This window comes from Eleginops maclovinus, chromosome 11 (assembly GCF_036324505.1).
Source record: "Eleginops maclovinus isolate JMC-PN-2008 ecotype Puerto Natales chromosome 11, JC_Emac_rtc_rv5, whole genome shotgun sequence".
In the NCBI taxonomy this organism is placed as follows: Eukaryota; Metazoa; Chordata; class Actinopteri; order Perciformes; family Eleginopidae; genus Eleginops; species Eleginops maclovinus.
Window position 1 is genome coordinate 23,064,711 of NC_086359.1, and position 23,079 is coordinate 23,087,789.

Genomic DNA, 23,079 nt, shown 5'->3' on the forward strand with positions numbered 1-23,079 from the left:
TAACAGTCTGTTCTCAGTTTCTTCAATGTGATTTTGAGGGGAAAACCCCTTGCTTTATCCACTTGTGAAGAAGTACTATTAAAACGGACACACGTGGTATCCTGTTGGCAGGAGACCCTGAGCTATGGGATGTTTTTTAAGCTGAGGGCCACAGTGACAACTTGTGTCTGGAAACTCGGGAGTGAACTGAGGAGGTGATTGCTTTTATTTGGAAAAATGGCAAACTGGAAATCCTGTCCTATCCATGTCAGGTCACAATCTCCATGAAACTGTGCAGACAGGAAGTTTTCATGCAGATGAGGAAATCTGCTCAAAGTCAGCCATACCTTCTAGAGAAAGTTTTTAAAAAGTCTGATTTGATCTTATCTCATCTTGTGACTTTATCTTTACCAGCTGTTTTTTATCTCACAGGTTGGGATATAGGGTTACATCATTATTCATTTTGAACGAGTTATGATTGTTGACCATAATAACCATCATTTACAATGAACAACATTTATTATTAAAGATTAAGCAAAATGTACAGATTAGCATCAACAACACAACTTTAAAAAAGAAGAATACAACTGATATTTATTGTAATTTGCTACTGCGTTAAAGTTGCTTTTCTAGATGTTGTAAGGTACTTTGGAAAGAAATAGCTTGCAAAAATCCAAATATGTTTTCAATTGACATTACATAATCAAAATTCCTAAACAGTACAAGCGACACTGAAACCACAGCAGATACTTCAGAAGGTGAATGATTAGCAGGTTACGCTGACACTACTTTATTGTAGCAGCAGTAGAGCTTTGAAATTGTGTTTTTGGTCATAAAAAGAGTTGTCAGGCATATCTATATATACAGTTCTGGATAGAAGCATCCATATGTTTCTTCTCTGTGTCTTGGATCCTCCTCACAGGGACAGGGTGTCTTTGAGAAGCCTTCTCACCGTAGTGCTGACCGAGGTGCCCAGACAGTCTGTGATCTGGTATGTGATTTTATAAAGATACGGCTGGACATCTTTGAGACTGGTGTCGAAAACATTGTCCACTTCAGACTGGGTGGGCATCTTTGGCAGGTATTCGTGTCGGTTTATGACCTCGACTACATTTATCACCTTCTCCCCAAGCTTCTCTCCCACTTTCTCCCTGCAGATCTGCCTCTCCTGCTCATTGGCTAGGTTGACAACGTTGACCTTGATGCTCCACACTTCCCAGGGAATACATTCGTCAGAAAAAGGCCAGCGAGACTTCTTCTTCTGGTAAAACTCCAGAGAGATTTGCCCCATGCCATCGCTGCCAGTGTTGCTCAAAGCATCCTGTAACCAAAGCACGTGATACAATCGTCAAAAAATAACAGGCCTGGTCAAGCATTACAGTCAACAATCAGACATTTGAACCACCAATTACCTTAAACTCAGACACAGCTTTACTGATCACTCTGTCTAGCTCTTCGGAGGACACTCTGACGAAGGTGAAATCGATGAAGTCGCAGTCGATGTCAAGTGTGCCCACGGTACCAATGGAGTAGGTGCCCTCCTTTTTGTAGTGAAACTTCCCGGAGCTGCGATGCAGTAAAATGGTGTGCAGCAACGCCAGCATAGCTTCTTCCACCTGCCTCGCCTCCACTGTTACTTCAAGAACCTCTGAGCGGCAGTTCATAGCGAATTAATAAGTGTTTCCATTTACTGACGAAGGCTGATGATGGTTGCTGTGTCCGAGCTTGATTGTGCTCGGTGACTGACGAAGATTGTTTACCTCTGCGGATGGGCGGCGCCTATCCCATACGGTGAATTACACTGCATTAACACACCAAATATTATTTTACACAACCGCTTGCCTAACTACAAATAAAACGTGTGCCAACTGACGACTGGAAAATTGTAATAAATGCTAGCTAGTTGTTTGCTAACAAATGGGACAGGAAGATGTGGTAATGATGACAGTGGGATAATCTACGGCAAATCGCGAGGTTCAGAATACTGTTTCAGAGTTGTTTCTTAACGGCCTATTTTAGGTGAGATTTATTGTATTTGATATAGATCAAAGAGGCGTTTTAATTGAAATACATGTTGTAGATATCACGAAGTGTCCGCAGTTGGAAAATACTTATTTTCGCTCAACGACCGGACAACAACAAACTCTTGCAAACTGTCGCAGTGCATTCTGGGACTTACAGTTTGTGCCACATATCCGTTTAGAAACGGCAACTTTGTACAGTCACACCGAGCCGCAAAGCAAGTCCAGCAGCAACTACTGCACTCCTCCGCTTTCAGGATGTTTACCTTGGACTCTGGTTCAATATCTGGATATCGCCCGGTGGAGTTTAACTTCAGACTTCGGAAATAGTTTTCTGTTTAGAAAACTTTGGCGGCTCCATAGCTAATGAAGAATAGCTAGTCAAACGAAGCGTAGGGAAGATTAGCTAACTAAGCTAACAACCACATTGAATGAGAGGAGGGTGCTTTTCTCTACGCTTATTTTGAACCGAAACTATGGTTTAGGCATCGGACAATGATCTAAATCTTTATACCACCGTGACCAGATTTGGGATATCTATACGGCTTTTTAGAGCTACTATGGGGCACTGCAACATGAATGACTATATGCATAATTCGTTGTGGGGGCTGAGATCCGTGGTGGTATCAGCTGTGGGAGATTTCTTTCACTGATTCCCCGACCGAAACCATACTATGAGGTTGCCAGGATATTTCTCTGAGGAGGTGTGTTAAACTGCGATCATCGCTTTTATTTGCAAAGAATGTCCGACTCCGAAAGTTCCGGTTCATTTTTCGGTTTGGAGGATCTGCAGTGGTTATGCATGGTCACACTTTTCTTCGCATCCCTCGTTACTTTGATACTGTATTTCGTACAGTATTACCAACAGCGGGGTGTAGGGAAAAGGCAGACGGCAGTAGGGGACAATGCGGCTAAGGAGGAAGCCGGGGCTCTGCTGGGATGGGCGCTGTCACAGAGGAGCTGGAAGAGTCAGTGGAGAGGAGCTTGGTGCAGGGAATTGAATGACCAATCGAGGAAGAGTGGGGTAAGTCTCATGATCTCCCAGCCACCACTCACTCTGTGGCAGGCAGGTGACTCGAATAAAGAAGGTGCAGTGTGCATAGGATGTGACTGTGATCCCATGGATATTTGAGGACCCAGCAATATAATCTCACCTCACCTCGTGCTTTGCCATTAAGATTCAAGATTCAAAGATGTATTGTAATCACATATACACAACTACTAGTGGTCGATGTTTGACATCTGTTTCAAAGTTGACGTCATCAATCTCACTTTATCCTGGCTTCTTTTGAAATGACAGCATTGTAACATTTGCACCTTCACCTTGCACCTTGCTCTTTTCCTGTTCCTAGGTATTATCAAGTCAGAACATATGCATTGCCAGTGTGATGCATCACAGCCAAAATCATTGCTCAATTGTTTGACCGTGCTGTTGTTTTAATGGTTCTGTCCTCTTCCTCACCAGGGTCCTGTTCTGTTAACATTTGAAGAGGATGATCTTGAGGCATCAGAACTAATGGTCAGCCAAGTGTCCAGCTTTCAGAAGTCTGCAGGAAAAAAGGTACACTGACCCTAAAGTGTTTTGGTAGTAAATACGGGCTTTTTCTGGGAGATTACTGGATTAATTATTGTAGTGTTGAGTCTTGTGTCCCCTTCCTCCAAACCACTGAACACAATGGATTCAGTTTCTGATGTCAGCAGCCACTTATATTTTTTTTATTTCCTTGTTTGTATACTTAATAGAAACAACTCTCTTCAAGTCAATCTCCCCATATCAAATTTAGTGGAAAAGTACCACCAGTGCTGCATTTTAGCTTACATAGAAAAGCATCCGCTCATGACCTTGGTTTATTTTTCTACAAACAATTCTCTCATTCATTTGCTAATTAATCTGTGTTAAAGCAGTGTCCACATGCTCACTCCAAAAATCCAGCGACACTATAAATGAAGACCCCTGCTTAAAGAAAATGTTAAACACTTGTATGACGCTTATTATACCAGTCATTCAGATGATGTAGGCTGCAGACTGTTTGCGAAACAAACTGCCAGTGGTGGGCTTTTATTTTTTGAGGGTTCATATTGGGACTTGCTGTGTTGCTGGCCTGATTGACTTTGCAGGACTCCCAAAGCAAACTCATCCATTTCTTTCTTTGTGACCATGTTATGGAGTGAAATACCAGTTGCTCTGTTGGGGAATGCAGGGAGTTTAATGAGCAGAGTCTTATTTTTACCCACATGGTGTGTGTGTGCGTGTGCGTGTGTGCTTGTGTGTGCTTGTGCTTGTGCTCTAAGAAGCTTACATAGCTGTCCGGCTCAGAAGTGAGGAGGAGCAGCAGACCGGAATGCAGCAGCCCCGTTGTTTATGCATAGGTTTCCCCTCACAGTGATCTAATGCCCGACTGTACACAAACACACACATCTTCCACTGAAATCTGAATGAATGCAATGAGTGCTTTAAATACTTAGAGGATACTTTAACGTTGTTTGCTTATTAACTCTATTACAGACACATTCCTTTGCAGTGAAAGTGATTTATTGAATGTTCTGATCATGCCGTTGAAAGCAAGTACAGATGTTCTTCCTATTCCACAGTTCTGTGTGAACTCCATCTAAGGCAGATGTTTTGCTTCTGCTCCAGTTTAGCAGAAGTGCTATGTGTTTCTTGCATATTACTATATACACACAGAACACATGTATTATAGGGCTGTACCCAGTGTCCTTCTGTAAAAATATGTAAAGCTTTTATTGTTTCATTTTAAATGTAGCTGTTATCATATGTTATAACAGCACCCCCTTGTTGTTTGAATGTAATTTATGGTGCTGTAATAGTGCTCATGGACTGACCCGTTAATACAGATGCCCCCCTCCCTTACTGCGGCGAGATGGAGAGAAGGCAGTTTAATTATTGTGGTTGTAGGAGCCAAAATGTGAGGTAGCCTGTGTTTATAGTAGTATTATCTTCATTATTTGTTAACACCACACACACTTGTAATTGGTAGTCACAATGGTGTGGTTAATGGTATTTAGGGCACCTGCTGTGTGTGGAGCTTTCGTAGTAGGACAATGGGATCTTAACTCTGATATCTTTTGTTGACAATTGTGGCGGCTATATTCCCTTTGAATACGGCGGCTCGGAGGCTGATACTGTTTGTTTATTCTTTTGGTTTACAATATTAAATATCCTTAAAACATTCACTGAAGTACACACATTATCATTTATACGCATCACGGTTTAGCGGCTGTATTCAGAGGGAATATAGCAGTAGTGGTGAACATGTTGTTTTTAATAGGCTAAAATATATGGATTGAAGCAGAGTATTGTCTTGGATAAAACATATTGCACATTTTGAAAATGATTACATATGATTACAAAACAATATTAAAGCTTGGATCAAAGGAGCCAGAAACAAGCTTACGCTGCCACCACTGGAATATTATTGCACTTTATTATAATATATATATTATATTAGTGTAGCCTAATATTTATCCAACTATGTAGAATAAATCTGGTTTTAACTGCCTCCTGACCTCATCGCACTCGGCCCAGCTGCAATAGTACAGTATTTACAGTCATAATGATCATCTTCGTGCAGTGGCTTTAGAGGCTTCAGGAGACAAACTGTCAGGCAAGCTCACTTTGAGACCTACGCACTGGATCTAGCAATCTTGGAGGTAATGCTGCTAGCTACTGTCATTTGAAAGAGATGGGCTGAGTTTTTTTCTGTTTATTGAGAAAAGAAATATATATATTTAATCCAACCTTCCCAAGCTAACCTACTCAACAGAATGAATATACATTCAAATAAATAAATAGACTGTGCAGCCATTAAGTTTTACTTAACTTGGAACTTCAATACCATCGGAAACAGCTTGTAACTTCTCTACAGCGCTTATTATAAATAAATCCTTTTAGTTCCTTTTAAATGTGGATAGGAAAACAGCACCTAAAAATCAATCAGTACAAATTTTGTTTACCTCCCTGTTGCAGGTGCTTCTTGTTACATGGTGCAACTACTGTACATGCGAGTCTCAGGCGGACGTGTCCCTGCTTTAGCTCCAGCATTCTCACTATATTTATCTTACACTAATGCCTCACTTTGTCTTCCCAACAGGCCGCTCGCTGCAGTGTGATCGGGGAAGAGCTTCAGTTCTCCGTCAGTGCAGCTTACACAGCCATGCCTTCAGCAGAGCCGCGTAAATACACAGTGTGTATCGCTCCACTGGAGCTGCAGGTAAATACTCTTTAGTTTCTTCTGAGGCCTCTTTTTAACCTTCATGAAAGTAAACAATACTTGTTTGTATTTGTACTAAATATCCCTTTAGCTTTGAGGCATTTGAATGCAGAAATCCTTTGGATTTCAACTTGGTTTCGTTTAATGGGAGATCTTATTGAACATGATGTGCTGCCCAGTGCTGGCTCAATGCAGTCCTGGCAGGGGTCTTAGATTAAATGGTGTGGTTTCTGTGTTTGGCAAATTTCAAGAAGACCTCATAAAATCACTGTCAGACCCACCTCCAAAGCTTTGTCTACATTGATATTCATCAAGGGCTTGTAGAGAATCATCGAAACACTGAAGTTATGACACAATGACTAGTGATGACCTTGTCTTTATCAGGAAATCACAGCAATTTATTTTATTTATCATCCCCAAAGGTGAATCACAGTCTTTCCAAAGCCTCTTAATGCGTCGGACTCAGATACAGTCATTAACTGGAGTGAGTGAAAGGTGATGTGATGGGATATGTAACAGCTTGTGCGCATTAAGCTGTGGTAAGCTTTCCTCCTGTTCTTACTTTCAGTGTTAGATCTGCACCAAAGTATGGATTCAAGTGGCTATACCAGCTAACCCAATTGTGTTAAGGCTATTTTTAAACTAATAAGGTGCTTGTCGTCACCCACCCTGATCTCATTGTGCCATAAATACGACTTGAGTGAGAGACTTTGGAGTTAAAGTCAGGATTAGAGCCAGGGTGCTTTTGTTTTGGTTGGGGATCAGTTGTTGCGGCGGGAACATAAAGGAAGCCTCTTGTCTCTTTTTCACTATAATTGTTTCAGCTTAGTCAGAGAGGCCTTTCAAATGTCTCCATCCATCCACGGGAACATTTGTTAGCTTTTCTCTCTGATCCGTGCTAGAATGGTCCTGGCCCGTCGTTAGGAGTGCTGGGATATGTGAACCAGAAGCCCCGGGGCATTCACAGTACAGGCACACAGCAACGCACCCGCTGAACTGTGGCGGGCCGCTCAGTGTACTTTGTCTTTTAACACACTGCTGCGTCACATGGTCTGTTGCATGTGATGAGGGACACACATGGGACATGCATCATCCCAAAGGAGTTACACCACATTAAAGGAATACTCTACCATTAAATAACCATTTATATATCAATTACTCACCGCGCTTGGATTCTAGAGGAAAGTTTTTCTGTCACATAGCTCCAGGGTAAAAGAAGAGTCAAAACACAGAGGCTGATGATTTTAAATAAATGAGGATTAAATAAGTAAAATCTTATCATCTACAACACTTTGAACATGCAGGGCTGAGCAGGCAGCAGCGTTTCTGTTGAGACTGGAAAATGTCCATGTCCTGGACAAATTGGAAACATTCAACGTACATGGGGGTTAGTGCGTCTCACGGCTGTTAACTGGCACACGCAAACATGAGCACATTTCCCCCATTTTAGCTTCACTTTGGTCTGGAGGTTTAAAGTGCTTTATAAATAAAGTTGGATTGAATTCCGGTCAAATATTATGTGTTTATTATTGAGTTTGAAACGAGTTAGATAGGGAATGACATCATCAAGGCATGTATATGTATATTTCATATTATTTCAAATAAAACAATTCCCCTCGGTAGATGAACACATGTAGGCCTTCTGGCTCATCACCTTTTAATCAAGGCGTGCTTCTGTGAATTAAAAATAAAGCGCTATTTTAAAACTGTTCCGTTCCCCAGACATTATGACAGGAGAGATTATAATTTCGTCAGGCATCAACAGATTACGGATACACGGTAAGCGTTATTCTGACGTTAGGATTTAAAAAATGTATCCTTTTATTTTCCCAGGGAAATGTACATTCTTAGATCAGCAGATACAGTGCAGATTAAAGGAAAAAGACAACACTTGTATATTAAATTGAAGGCTATCGCATGTTTTTGAGAAACATATACACAAATAAGTACAAGATGGTAGAAAAATGAGTTGCTGGATTTAAGAAATAAATTGAATATATGAAGTATTGAGGGAGCTGGTAATTCTAACATATATAAATTGGAAAGTAAGCAAGTTTATGAAACTGGGTCAGGTTTAACACTGCCCTCATTTCCTTTGATTCACCCAATCCTTTCTCTTCTCACTCTGTGATGCTGGAGATTTATCGTAGCCTTCCACATAGTTTGTATAGAGTGGTCCGGGTGGGATCAAAGCAGCCTGTGATATTGTTCTTCTGGATCCATCCAAGCATTCTCCTGCTCTCTGATGAAGCTTTGTTTGGCAGCACAGAGGCCGTTGTTCAGCCTCACGCTGGAATCCAGGCATGCTGGGACATGAAGGCCCAGGCGGGTTTCTGTCTCTCTTTCCATTATTGTTCTTTCACTTTCTCTCTCAAATATGAGGAAGTATCCCTCGCTGACCTTTCCTAATTAGCGTGTCTGTTTGTCAGTCTAAAGTTTGCGTACGGTTATTGTAGAGTCTACAGTGCTAACCAGAGCCAGTTTTATCTTAGATGAAATCTGGAGATATGTCATGGTTTTATTAAACTGATTTAGAATGCAGGGCATGCTTTAAGGAGAAACACAATTCAGAAAATGTTCCTGTTCTAATGGTATGCAAGATTCAATTCAAACAATCAACATAATGTAATCTAAAGAATATTTACATTTTGTCCCATCAAAGTGCACACATGACTCCCATCCACAGGTTGGAAGAAATGAGAGAGTAATGTACTGAGAACATGTTTTGTTCAGCCTAACATTGAGTGTTGCTTTTTAGGTTAGTCATCAATGAATGTATGATGTTTACTGTTATGAAAACTGTTGCTGTGGTGACAATTTAAGGCTTGCTTAATGGTTTGATATTTGAACATTTGAGTCATTAAACAATACAACTACACTGATTTATTCTCAAGTGAGTGGCCAAAATCCCACAGGAACATAGTTATTAAATCCATTACGTTCCACTTGATAGGTAGAGTGCCAGTATTGATAATATAAATGCCAGTTGTATGTAATGGCCATTTAAATATTATATAGATTTAAGTAAATCTGATGAGGGCTGAACGCTTTCTGATCATCTTGGTTTCCTCTCCTCTGTCCCTCAGCTGGACCTTCAGATGCAGGAAGCTAAAGACGAGGTTAAGGTGATCTGGGGGCTGACTCACCTGGAGACGGGAGAGCTGCAGGTGACCCCCACCCTCACCCAGGTAACTTGAAGGCCTCGGAAGATGTAGAATTGTTGAAAGTGTACATTATGTTGTATAGTTTTTAACCTGCATAGAGTTATCTTTTGGTTAAACACAGTCAATGCTAGGGCTGCACAACTTGGAAAAATAACTAATTGCAATAATTTAAATGATATTGAAGTTGTAATATGACACCTAATATTAGAAGGAATGGTTTAAAAAAAAAATGTTAAAGTCCATACCAAACAAAATGTTAAATGTCGTTCCGCAATACTTCATTCAGATTGATATTTTAAATATTAAGCCTTTAATTAATATTGCTCTTTCTGTGATTTGGATATTGCTCAAGTCCATATTGCAATTTCAAAAACATTTCCATTAATTGTGCAGTCTTAGTCGCTATGCTGCAGCATTGTGGGATTTGTCTGATCCCATGACCTCTCTCTGTCAGGTAAACGCCTCCTCTTCCCGTGCAGCCGCCCTAAAGGAGCAGCTGAGGCGGCTGCTGTGTGCGACGCGTCCCTCAGTGCTGCTCAGCTGCAGGCCTGCTCAGGTCTCACAGCTCACGGTGAGTTCAGGATGCATGACATCTGAACAGCTGCCACACAACAACGCAATGCAGACAGGTGTGTGCACGTCTGTCATCCCAGGTCTTTGATTGCAGTGTTGTAGGGTTATAAATACTAAAGTAGAATAGGCGAAAAGAATCCAAGAAGCTTCTCGTCAACTTTAACAGCATTTATTAATACAATGATACGATAAGTCTTCAAAGGACACTCGAAGGTCTTCTCCTATAACACTGGTGCACAGTCCACTTTCAAGTGGTTAACTGTCTACAGCGGCGTAGGAAAAGGAACGTTCTCTAACTTTACATGTTGTTTTCTACTCTATGGTCCTTCCGATCTCGTCATCTCTCATTGGTTAGTGGCGGCGGGGCGGGTCCTCAGCGCATTCTGCTTCGCCATCCTCTTATGACGTAACCATAACACGTCTTTCATAATATCTTTGTTACACAATTCATCTGATATTCGTTGGGAATATTACATAATTAAACACGTAATGATAGTTGATATCGTAGCGTCGATGTGTGGGAGTTGGAGGCGGTATGTTTAGTATGGAACTCCACACGTCATTCTCCCTATCCTCACAAACACAATATCCTAGTAGCTACATGCTACTGTGAAGCTAAAAACAATAACAACCGAAAACCGGAACTCCAAGTGTCGCCCACCATCCGGTCCAGTGAATTATGTCCTTTAATGTTCCGTCACTATATATTGATTTATTCTTACAGTATCCTTTCATTTGACAGAAAGACTTAGGATCTACAATCCATATTTTTGTCCTATTAATGTTTAAAATTACAATGTGACGATATTGTTGAACCTAAAGAAAAGGATCAGCTGAAACTGCACCAGCCCCTGGTTTTACAGAAGATTTTATAATGAGATGACCTACATATAGTTTCACTTTGAGGTGCGTTTTAACACCCATATCTTCACTGTTTTGGTTTCACTGTTCTCATTGTGTTGTTTTCTGCCATCAGAGGCAACAATTTTCCATGACAAAAAAAGTAAGTTTAGAATGAAAGAAAACTCAAAATGCTACTACACACTTCCTGTGCTAGCAGTTAGAGAGCAGCTGGTAAACAAATATATATTGTCAGTTGTTTTCACAAATGGCCCAAAAAGGAAAGTTACTCACTTTCCTGTTGATGCAACACAGATACTGGAGGGCTGCTGCAGTTATTTCCTATCGACTAAGCTACTGTGTGTCGACTAAAACGTAAACTATTCGTAGTTGGAGCATGTGATCTCGTTCTGGACTTGCCCTATTAAAGCATGCACTAAATGTTTAGAGTGTATTATGCTAACATACAACTACAAAAAGGTTTCGTTGATGTGCTCTTTGCATGACCATCACATCAGTGTCATGTCATGCTGATTTGATCAAGCCCTGCAATTAACTTTTTTTCAAATGTTAGGATTTTCCCTGATGTGAAAAGGAGAAAAACAGCCAAGTTTTGAGAAAAAGTAACCAGGACATGTTGAGAAATATATCAGATACACTCATGTTCTTGGTTTTATAAAGTCTGTGTTAAAAAATCAGAATGAGAGTTTGGCTAAAAGGCTAAACCACAGACTAATACTGATGCAAAGTCCCCATGGTCATGAAGAAAATCCTATGCAAATCATTGGTCTAGGTGCAGTGTGTCAGCACGTGTGTTTACACTCAGTATTCCTGTCTATATTGTCTTTCTCTAACAGAATGTACACAAACATAGCACTTGACGATGCCTGGGAAGCTAAGACAAGCTAGTAGAAGTTTAGTTTTTATCATTCCAACAGCGTCTAAGATGAATGATGCAATTTGACCGACTGAAAGGTTTTTTTGTTCAGAGTTAGTCTTCAAAGCCCTTCGATTTATGTGTTGCTTATATTTGAAAAAGCTTGGAAAATGCTACTTTACTTTCATTGTTGCTAATAAAATGTCTCCCTGTAGATCAACATTCATGAGTTATTTACTTTATTATTATTTCTCAATAGGGTGCACGCAACAATGTGGTTTCACCCCCAAAACCCCCCCGCGCCCACGACTGGAAGCTCCTGGTGAAGAACATCCGGGTGACTCTGAATCAGGAAGAGGAAGCTGCAGGTGGGACTCCTGTCTTCATTCTGTCCTGTGCTCATTAACTGACCTCGAGGTCACTCAGCTCAAATCTGCATCACACTCATAACTCTCGTTTATTGTAAACAGTGGTAAAGTAACTAAGTAAATTTACTCAAGTACTTTACTTAATTACAATTTCGAGGTACTTGTACTTTACTTGAGTATTTCCATTTTATGCTACTTTGTACTTCTACTCCACTACAGTTCAGAGGTAAATGGTGTACTTTTACTCCACTACATGTATTTAATCCCTTTAGTTACTTTACAGATCTGGATTAATGATGGTAAATATGATCAGCCCTTAAATCAGACTGTAGTTCACCTGCAGTAAATTCAGCAGCTACCCTGCAGTATACAAAGCCATTCAAACTAGCTGCACCTTTACCAGCTCTGAGAACACTTTAATGATCAATAATTATAAAACATATCAGAGATATTATTCTGAAATGGACCAATCAAACAACGACTACTTTTACTGTCGCTACTTTAAGTACATTTAGATGAGAGTACTTCTACTTTCACTGGAGGAACATTTAGAATACTTTTACTGTGACAGAGTATTCCTACACTCTGGTACTTCTACTTTACTCAAGTACAAGATCTGAGTACTTCTACTTTTACTCAAGTACAAGATCTGAGTACTTCTACTTTTACTCAAGTACAAGATCTGAGTACTTCTACTTTTACTCAAGTACAAGATCTGAGTACTTTATCGACCTCTTACTGTTAACAATCACTAGAAATCCGAAACCGTAGATATGTGTCCTTCAGCATAGAGTGGTGCGTGGATTAGTCCTTAAACCCACAAATGAGTTAGCAATTTACCACCTTTTGTTCATAACAGAAAAAATGACAGTAAACAGCCCACTCATGCACGTCTGTAAGCCTCTGTGTCAAAAAGTCAGTGGTTGATAACGAGGGATTTAATGAGAGAACGAAACGGCACTGAACATTAGCCACCTTTAGCCATGTGACTGTGATGTAGTTTGTTTGTTGCCTACCATTTAGCTTTTTACTTCTTGTGATTGCATTTACTCTTAAATTATCATAAAGCTTGGGTCAATATGCATCTTTGATACAGAGCTTATCTCTGCTATATTCGAAAATCCAAAGGAAAAAATCCCATTGCTTTTAGTTCAGGGAGCCCTTGCGATGCTAACGTCCGGGGCTGCCGTTTCCAAAACACGTCATCACTGTACTTTGACAAGCTTCCACAATAGGACCAGCTGGTGTAATCTGTTTTTGCTGATATAATGCAGCTGATAAACAATAATCTGCATGAGTTGTCTGTGTACCGGCCACATTGACTCCATCCGTCAGCCTTCTTCAACAAATCATATTTACCTTACGCAAGGTCCATTGGTCTTTACAAATAAAGACATTCCTATTGTCAACATAGCATTTTTAAAATCATTCATGTAACCACTTCCATTTTCTCTTGCTTATAATACTAATATATATATTATAAGTCTCACCACGAGGCTATAGGCAGCCAGGGAAGACTCTGAGAAGTTTAAGTTCAAAGAGTGAAAACAAAGCTGATGTTGGACCTAGAGGACAGGATGTTCTGAGAGGCTGTGAGACCCTGGTCCGGTGTAAGACCTGAACATCACCCACAACGCATTTGTTTTGGACGTGTCTGTGTTGAGTCATTCACCAGTTGTGAGTCAGCGGTTTTCAGTTCTAGAGACATCCTATTAAGTACTCAAGCCAACACTTGATGTTGTGCAGCAGAGACATGACACAGTGTTTGACACTTCATTATCTGTTTTCCGCCCTCTAAGTGAAGAGAGGTTATACTTAGCTTAGCTTCACTCATGAGGCTGCCTGTGGGCCAGGAGCCAGATCCAGGGCTGCTGCAGTGGGTGTGTTTAAGGATCTTGCTGATGCTGTTTTCCTTAGGAAACAGAGCTTTCACAGCATGTGAGCCTTTGGCTTTTGGCTGATAAAAACAAGTGTAAGGGCTCCATGTAATAGAATTCATCATGTGCTGAGGAGGAGCTCTCAGTGTTGAGTCTCCTCCAACCTTTGCATAATTAATCTTTACGAAACACGCTGACCTCTCGTGTGAAATAGTGGAAGGCAAAATTCAATCTTGCATTTTATGTGATAAGCTGTCAAAAGAGAGAGATCTTGGAACCTACATTGTAGTTCTATGCCGTTAATGCTGAGGCAGCATTATGTTAATGTTTTGTCCATTTCGTTCTCCTCAAACATGATATCTGTGGAAAGCCTCCAGGGAAGCTCTTCAAATTTGATGTCCATTTGTATTCAAAATGAGCTTTTTGAGATTCAAGGTCATAACTCAAAAATGTATATGCTAGGGTTAGAATTGTTCACAAAAATGTCTTAGTTGAATAAAATGATGAGATGATGACATTTTGAACACGTGGATATAAACTGCATCTCGACTGGTTGGCAGGGGCATACAACGCGGGGGGATAAATGCAGTTTTTCCTGTGATGCTTACTGTTTCCTGCTGTGTCTGCAGGCAGCATGAGTCCCCTGTGTGTGATGCGGTTAGACGATCCTCCACAGAGGTTTAACACCTCTGTGCTGAAGAGCACAGCCAGTCCATCCTGGGACCAGCCCTTTATCTTGTAAGTTAAGCACTTCAAAATCACTGCTTTTAAACATAATGTTTTATTTGTATACATCCATGATTATCTATACTGCATTTCCAACCTTGTCCTTTATTTTGTTTCTTTGCAGTGAATTGAATGGACGATCAAAAGAGCTCATCATTCAGTTAATGGATGATGGTCAACCTCAAGAGAGTAAGGACCTCACTGCCTTTATGTCCCTGTTGTTTTCAGTGTGATTAAGAGTTATTTCATTCATGTGTGTTTTCCTTCTTGTTAGATTCATTACTTGGTCAGGTGTCGGTGCCTTTTGATCTTGTAAAGAAGCAGCCAAAAGGACAGCAAACATTTGCACTTATGACCAAAGACGTAGTGACTGGATCACTTACTACTGATGTAAGACCAGCATCTCCACTATAACAAATATATTTTAATGATCTTCTTCTTTCTGAGGCTTTCATTTGTTCAATGGAACATTAACTGGTGATTTATTATCCCTTCAGTTTACCTACCTGGAGCCCAGTGAGGTGAGGTCCTGGCAGCCTCCAACCCCCGCCTCCAGTAAGAGGGTAGAGATGGACCGTACTGTAATGCCCTGTGGCACGGTGGTCACCACCATCACCGCGGTGAAGAGCAAGCCGGGGCGACCACTCCCACTTGGACTCAACACAGGTACAGCATTACAAACTGTTCACCAGCAAAGCTCTGACCATAATAACATCATTATGGAAGCCATGGGAGGCAAGTGAAAAACCTCTGGCGATCTGTTTTAAGTCTGAACTTAAAGTGTATAGATGTGAGCAACCAATGGGGAAAATATTTGCTGTCATTTGAATGGCGGTAAACACAGATTCTGAGGTTTTCGGTAATCACATCAAAAAAACAAGATAACAGCTTTTTTTTTATCAACAAGAAGCCCAATTATGATGGTCAGACAGGCATCTATTAAAAAATGTCAATGGAGATCAATGATCTGCAGCACTTTATAATTTAATTTAGATATAGGGAAATGATGTCCGGTGGGTCTGCTGGTGGACGAGTGGCAGGCAGCAGGCTGACACTGAAACTGAGATTTCTGAATTACATCTTTCTTTTACTCTCCTTTTTTCTGTAGAGGAAGTAAAGAAACTGTGTTTTGGAATATATTTGTTGTTTGAGGTGCAATATATGACTCAGCAGCTCTAAGACGTGAAGACACATTATTTTCCGCTTTGCTCTAATGCAGGACTTTCACCACAAAGTGGGCGGGGCCAACATTTTGCCAGGAAGTGTCATGTGTTTCTCATAGTTCCCTTTTGACTTAAATTAAACTATAAATTGACACAGATCATCGATCTCCCTTGACATGTTTTAATAGTTTGGCTGTCTAAACATCATAATTGGGCTTGTTGTTGACAAAAAAGCGCTGTTATCTTAATTTTTTGAATTGATTGCCAAAAATTCAGAATCTGTATTTACTGCCATTCAAATGACAGCAAATATTTTCCCTCAAAAGTGGGCGAGCCCGTTAATTCGCCAGGAGGTGACGAGGTGTTACTCTCATCTACAGTATAGTGAAACTTATTTGTACTTTCAGGAAAACCTACATTCTTTAGTTACTTATTTTAAATGTGGGGTAATGGTGCACTATCCCTACAACAGCTACAAACTATTTAAATACAATTCTGACAACAAAACGTCACCTGCCAAAAGTGTTTTCCTATCTGTTTTTACAAGAAGGTCCCTGTAAACTTTTCTTGTTCACCTAGCAAAAATCTTTGTTCAAACTATTAACAAATGCAAAACAAAACATGAAAGGAACTTAGTAAGATGATTGTGGCAAAACCTCTTGCATCAGCTGCTTGTGAGTGAATTACAATCAGCAATCTGAGAAAGATCTGCTCGGACTTATTATGCTAGCAACATGGCTCTGTGGATGTGGAAATGATACCTGATTATCATGGCCTGTTGACACCAACATCAGGTCAGCATGCTGATGGTAGCATTTAGCCTAGCACAACCTGAACTCATTTTTCTTATCCTAATGTCACGGAATCCCCCCAAATGAAATAAGAGTAATAAAAGGTTTATGTTAGATATATGTAAAACTTTATTATATTTAATAAATAATTGAATTAGAGGTATAGATGAAAACAATTTGATTTAAACATGCAAAGCAAAGATTGACCCCCATTATGTTTTGTGTGTCAATAACCTTAATAACAATCCGACAATTTTATGGACATCTACACAACAATAGGTGCATCAATTAGTAAGTGTGATGAAGGAAGGTCCATGTTCAGTTCATAAACAACAGTAATGGCCTTTTGGTTACCACACATTGTTATGCCTCAGTAGGTGATGAAGCTAACTGTGTGCTCCCTCAGATCCTGCTCAGAGACCGGTGACCATCAAGCCCAAGCTGTCGGAGCGTCGTGTGTCCGAGCAGGCGTCCATGCTGGGGGGCCCCGTCAGCAAGGCCCTGTCCTCCTCTGACACGGAGCTGCTCATGCTCAATGGCACGGACCCCGTGGCTGAGGCCGCCATCAGACAGCTGCACCAGTCTGCTAAGCAGAAGCTCAAGTCGCCGGTGAAGAAGAGCACCATCATCATCTCTGGCATCGCCAAAGTAAGGAGTAGTTCCAGCAGCTGAGGAACTCTCTGGTTCTGTTTATTCTTTCACATCAGTAGAACAGGTCCACTAATTAAACATGTATCATAATCAGAATACTTTAGTTATTAACGGGAAAGTTGGATTTGAGTTTTAGTTGAAATTAGGTGAGAGTTATTTGAGAATGAAATGAATGAATTAGGATGGCAGACAACTCTCTGCTCCATAGCCTCTCTTGTTAACTGGAACATAACACTTTACACTTTACATTTATATTGTATTTAATATTCCATTCTTTGCACTATTATGTATATAATATCCTGCTTTATATTTAGTTAATTTCAATAGTGTTTACTTTTCTGACAGTTTATAGATGATTTATCTTCATAGTCAACTGTATATATATCTTTTCTCTAATGCCAGTTTATTTTTATTTATATTTACATTTCTTTTTTGCGATGTCTAAACTTTAGAATTGTTTATTTCTTCATTTTATTTCAAATAGTTTTCAATGACTTGTATTGTTTTATGCTGCTGCAACACAAAAACGTCCCAGTGTGGGATTAATAAAGTAATTCTTATCTTATCTTATGAGATCGACAATATAAATATATATATATATATATATAATAACAATGAATATTCTTGTTTAATTTATAAACATAAGAAGTGAAGGTAAAATGTCCTATAAAATAGAATAAAGATGACATACACATAATAAGAAGAAGAATATATGGTAATATACAGTCAGGGCTGGCCAGTCTCTAGTGTTTAGGTCAACTCTTCTGTAGCTGTTTCCTAACATCATGACAGAGGAAAGGAACTGGTTTTAAATGAAACAATGTGAGCTGTCTCTGGAGCAGAAAAGGTCTCTTCATGTTCCCCTTATGCAATAATGACTGAAACTGGGCTTTACGTGGAAAACTGCTTGGCTTCTGTCCCCCTGCAGCCATAATGACATTAAATTGAGGTCTTTATATCTGCTGATGCAAATAGTTGGCTCATTCATGATGCCAGAGGAAGTATTTGCTTCAAAATAAACAAAGGAAATCTTTCTAAACTGATTTTGATAATGGGGTTGTGCTTTATTACCCAGACGCCCTTGTCTCAGGATGATGAGCTGGCTCTGATGGCGGGCTACGCTGCAGCGATGGACGCCTCCATGTCAGAGGCCAGCTCCACTCAGGATGTGACCGCTGCGATTGCATCAGGACCCAGCAGCCCTCCAGATACATCCGAGCCCCAGGAGGGCCCCAGTGGGATGGGCCGGCCCCCGGAGGACTGGGAGAGCCAAACAGGAGAGGAGCTGGAACACACCTCACTGTCCATGTGTGTGTCTGAGGCCAGCTGCAAGAAGAGACGAGGTGAGAGCTCACAGAGGACGCACTGCTATCCAGAGAGTACTAAGAGGATGCTTATCAGAAATATAATAAGTAACTTTAAAATGGCGCTAAAATATCCTGGAATCACTTAACCTAACACTTTGTCAAGAAACAGTTCTTATTGCATCAAAGAAGAACACACATCTCTTTCCAGCTCTCGTTCTTTTTAGAAAGGAAAACTGACTTAAATTAGTTAAATCATAAAGTAAGTAAAGAGTTTTCCTGTTTTTAAGATACTTATTTTCATTCACTCATAAGGATTGTATTATATTCTAATTATATAATGATGATAATTCACCATGATCAACATGGTGCGTGTGCTTTTTATCACAATTGATGAAAATCAGTTCATCCCTACCTCTGAAGACCTGAGGCCAGTAGTGACTGTGTACACGGTGACATGTCTTTATAGCAGATTATTCTATAAATGATTATAAGTTAACATCTCCAGAATCATATCCCTTGCTTGTCGGTGATGCAGTTTGTTTTTGTGTTCTTTTCTCTCTTCCCTCCTTACTGTTTGAACCTTTCCTTTTTAAACTGCCCTCTCAGAGGAGAGCAGTGCTAAGCTCACATTTTGTCCTGATGAGTAAGTGTCATCACAAGTTTCTTGTAGTATCCTTTGTACTCTAGTATCTGTAGTAGATGAAGTAGTTATTCTAGAATGTCAAGATTATTTTAAGTTTGTGTGAAGTACTTTAGATAATACTAGATCATGTAGTCAATACATTTAAGAATAGCTGTTGTGGGGCTGCACAGTATTAACACTAACAATATGATTTATTTTATTAAAGGTAAGGTATCGGACCTACACTCTCACGATGTTAGTCTCTTGTATCAGATTAAGTGGTTATATCAAACATTTTCTCATAGCCTTACTAATAGTATTCAGCCTGCTCCTATATGGAGTATAATGATGTAACATGTCATTGATTGGTTCTCTATGTAATTATCAGAGCCGTACCAAATAGTTTGAAGCTTCAAAGCTTTATTCATAATCTTGCCAGCTTTCATATCTTTTCCTTCTGGGAAAACTTAGTATATAAGTATTGGAGTGCAGTTGCAGATGATTAGCATTATAGTATTTTTACAGTTAGATTCTAGTGGTGGCTGCGTAAGATTGTTTCCAACAAAAAATGACTCTACATAACTCCAATATTTAATTAATTACATTTTCAATAAACAACATTTTTACTGCAGTAGACTGCAGTAAAAATGTTGGGGGGAGTCTGTACTGGATAGCTGTCAGGCAGCAGTCCAGCAGCACCATGAGTCCCATTTACATTCCAATTTAAGTAACAAAAAATATATTTCTTTAGACAACAGCCATTTAAAGCTGTATTCCAAAACGGAAATAAAATGTTTAATGAAAAGCAAAAATTACAGTCGGTACAACCCTATTATTTTTGCTGGAATAATAACAATAATAATAATAATAATAATAATAATAATAATAATAATAATGCTGCTTTAGCGGTTCAAAATGTGTGCGTTCCTCAGACTGACTATATTTCATGCCCAAAGCTTGATTCAGCCTTGAGTAGTGTCATGTTGACACAGTCCTTGTCTCCTGATATTACATTGTGTATTTCCTGTCCTTTATCCTCCTCTACAGGCAGCTTCCTACAGAAGAGTGCCAAGCTGTTCTTCCGCCGCCGTCACCAGCGCAAGGACCCGGGGATGAGCCAGTCCCACAATGACCTGGTGTACCTGGAGTCTCCGGCTGCAGTGGAGCGGGCCAGCCACACCGCCACACTCAGCCGCATGCTCAACCGCAAGAGCAGGAAGAGCAAAGCGAACGGCTCTACCTCTACGGGGGAACCACATGCGTGACCGGCCTCCTGCTCTCCTCAGTCCCTCCTACAACAACTACCATCACCTCCACCTCAAACTTGCACTGGCTAACTTCCTGGCTAACTTACCCCCCCTAATGCATACTGGGGCTCCTGCATTGTGAATGGGAAAGCTGTGCAAATGGAAAACTGTTTTGACTGCCGTTTCCTGCTTCCTATAAGAGGCAGATATTCCACCAATAGCAAGTGTGTGCATGTGTGAATGAAGGTCTCCTATCCTGGATTAATGGTATTTCAGAGGATTTAGCATGTTTCCTTTATCTGATTTTATGCAACATTTTAAAGTCTTTTTAGTGCTTTTTGTGGCCTTGTTACTGACAGAAGGGACTGGCTGTCACTCTTTACCTCACGGACACTGAGGGGGAAGAGTAAATTCTCCCTGCTGCAATCCGTACATTTCCTACGGAGGACCAACAGGACCAAAGATGAACTAAAGAGTGCTATTTGTATGATTTGCACAGTTTTAGAATCTTTATTTAAAGTGCAATGACAGGAGCCGCTCTTGTGACAGAGATTCATTTAAAAAACATTAATGAAGGGAGACCATCTTTTAAATGTGGGAGATAGTAATACGACTACTTTGTGACACTAAAACTAGGAAGTATGGTATTTAAATCAGTTCATTTAAAAATCCTTGTAAGTGTATTCCACATAAATCAAGATCAGGACTACAGCTATATATGTGACGTGCTTATAAAAGCTGTAAAACAAAGCTAAACGCATAAATGCCGCCTTATGTCTAACAAAGAAGTATAAGTGATGGATGATTGGCATGCACAGGAAATGTGTTATCATGCAACATAAGTTATTACCCTTCAGTAGGAAAAAAAGAAGCAGAACAATGTGGCTAACATGAAACTCGGCTACATGTGTTTTCTTTTATGATATGCAAGTTTGTCCTTTGTCTTCCGAAAAGATTCTTCCTGTTCACTACTGTTATCATCAGGGTTGTTATGTGTCAAAAGGGAATGAATGAACCTCTATGCAGGGCCTGTGCAGACACTCGGCCATAACCATTGCATTGGAACACAGTCTACGCTCACTTCATCCAGATGGAACCCTTTATCGGATGATTATTGTTTTTATAAGATGTAGCTATGAACACATGAGTCTCAACAGATTTTTTTTTTAAATCCAGCTAATGATTGTATTTTCTTTTTGTGAGCAGCTTTTTGAAAACGTTTCTGTCCAACATGTTAACTACTGTTTCTTCAATAAGCGAGTGTACTCAGAGTGATGCAGCACTAACGGATTGCCTTACAGTTTTCTCTGAGGATGATGTCATGGTTGGACTTGATGACTTTTGATTCTTGAGGCTTCCTCTAACACCACATCAGAGAACGGAAGGACTGTAGCAAACTGTTGAAATAAGACAAGGGTACAGCCATGTTCCTGCAACATCAGCAGCGTCTATAATCTAGAAGCCTATGCACATAACATATCTGTTAAGTGTTGATATAGTTAGACTATCTGAGAATTAAAAACGCTCACTCGCTGTTTATGATACTGTCCTGCAGATGCAGTCTGGGTTGTCTTTGTCTTTCACCATCGTTGACTAATGTCTGTTTTAAAGCATTTAAAGGCCCAGGTTGGGGCTGAAGAAAACTCGAGTACCTTTTACACTCTGAGGAAGAGATGAGGAAAAGAGTTGTTCTAATCATGTTCAGCTTCAGAGCCTTTGCTTATGGCAGCCTGCAGGCATTAGCTACTGTTGTACATTCAGTGAGCAGTAGTGCTGTGTGTTTCCTGATGTTTTTTTATTGGCATATGCTTTGTGCACAGCAACAGACTGATTTAGCTGTTGTTCCTGCAGGGATTGTGACTAATATAAACATTGAGGTAATTCCTTTTCAGCAATAAATATTGATCAAATAACTGAGTATGTGTTAGTGAGTTTTCCCCAGCGATCCATTGTCTTGTACATGTTGATTTGCTGATCCACCTCTGGTACTTAACAGTAGATAAGGGTATCGTTTTTGTATCTATTAATTAATTATTTTCATACAAAACTTACCAAGGTAAAGCACATGATGCTCTTTTCAGTGAAAACAAATTCCACTCTTACTGTATCAATGCATTAAGTCTGAAATACCTTTTTTGGAGGTATATTTTCTAAAAAAGAAACAATATTTCACCCTGTGTTCAATGCAAATATATATTTGTTTATATAACTGTAGTACTGCAATATGCATCATATTTTCTCGTGTCATAGACACTAATTTTGCTCTCAAAATTATATATTTAAATGAAAATCGGTCATCAGACATTTTCAATTCATGAAAAACATGTATTTTAGGAGTCTTATTACAGAGCGAGTTAACCTATGACAAACTTTTTTTATAATCAGCTGTGCCAGCAACAACAATAAAAGCATCAGTGATAATATATATACAAAAATATATATTATATATATATATATATATATATAATTACAAGGTTCAGTTCAGCATAAGGACTATTTTAACTGTTGTTACATGAAGCAAATTTTACTTTAAGACTCATGTAATTTTACTTATAATGCAGTACTTTTCTATGTAGTAAACAAGTGCAAGTGGTATTTGTAGCTTAAAAAAATGAAAAGGTTTTGTGGAACTTAATACATC

General features: G+C 39.7%; 2 protein-coding genes across 2 annotated transcripts; one reads left to right on the forward strand and one right to left on the reverse strand.

Moving 5' to 3' along the window:
- Positions 1-479: 479 nt before the first annotated feature.
- atg101 (autophagy related 101) lies at positions 480-2,050 on the reverse strand. Its single transcript, XM_063895024.1, has 2 exons — positions 1,392-2,050; positions 480-1,300 (listed from the first exon to the last, which is right to left on the reverse strand). The coding sequence occupies exons 1-2, from the start codon at positions 1,641-1,643 to the stop codon at positions 896-898; spliced, it is 657 nt and encodes a 218-aa protein (XP_063751094.1). The 5' UTR covers positions 1,644-2,050; the 3' UTR covers positions 480-895.
- A 19-nt stretch (positions 2,051-2,069) lies between these two features.
- LOC134871977 (C2 domain-containing protein 2) lies at positions 2,070-22,351 on the forward strand. The gene is made up of 13 exons (XM_063895023.1): positions 2,070-3,024; positions 3,466-3,561; positions 6,113-6,232; positions 9,319-9,420; positions 9,851-9,967; positions 11,946-12,054; positions 14,561-14,669; positions 14,782-14,846; positions 14,932-15,047; positions 15,155-15,323; positions 17,018-17,259; positions 18,338-18,605; positions 20,239-22,351. The coding sequence occupies exons 1-13, from the start codon at positions 2,743-2,745 to the stop codon at positions 20,454-20,456; spliced, it is 2,013 nt and encodes a 670-aa protein (XP_063751093.1). The 5' UTR covers positions 2,070-2,742; the 3' UTR covers positions 20,457-22,351.
- Positions 22,352-23,079: the final 728 nt, after the last annotated feature.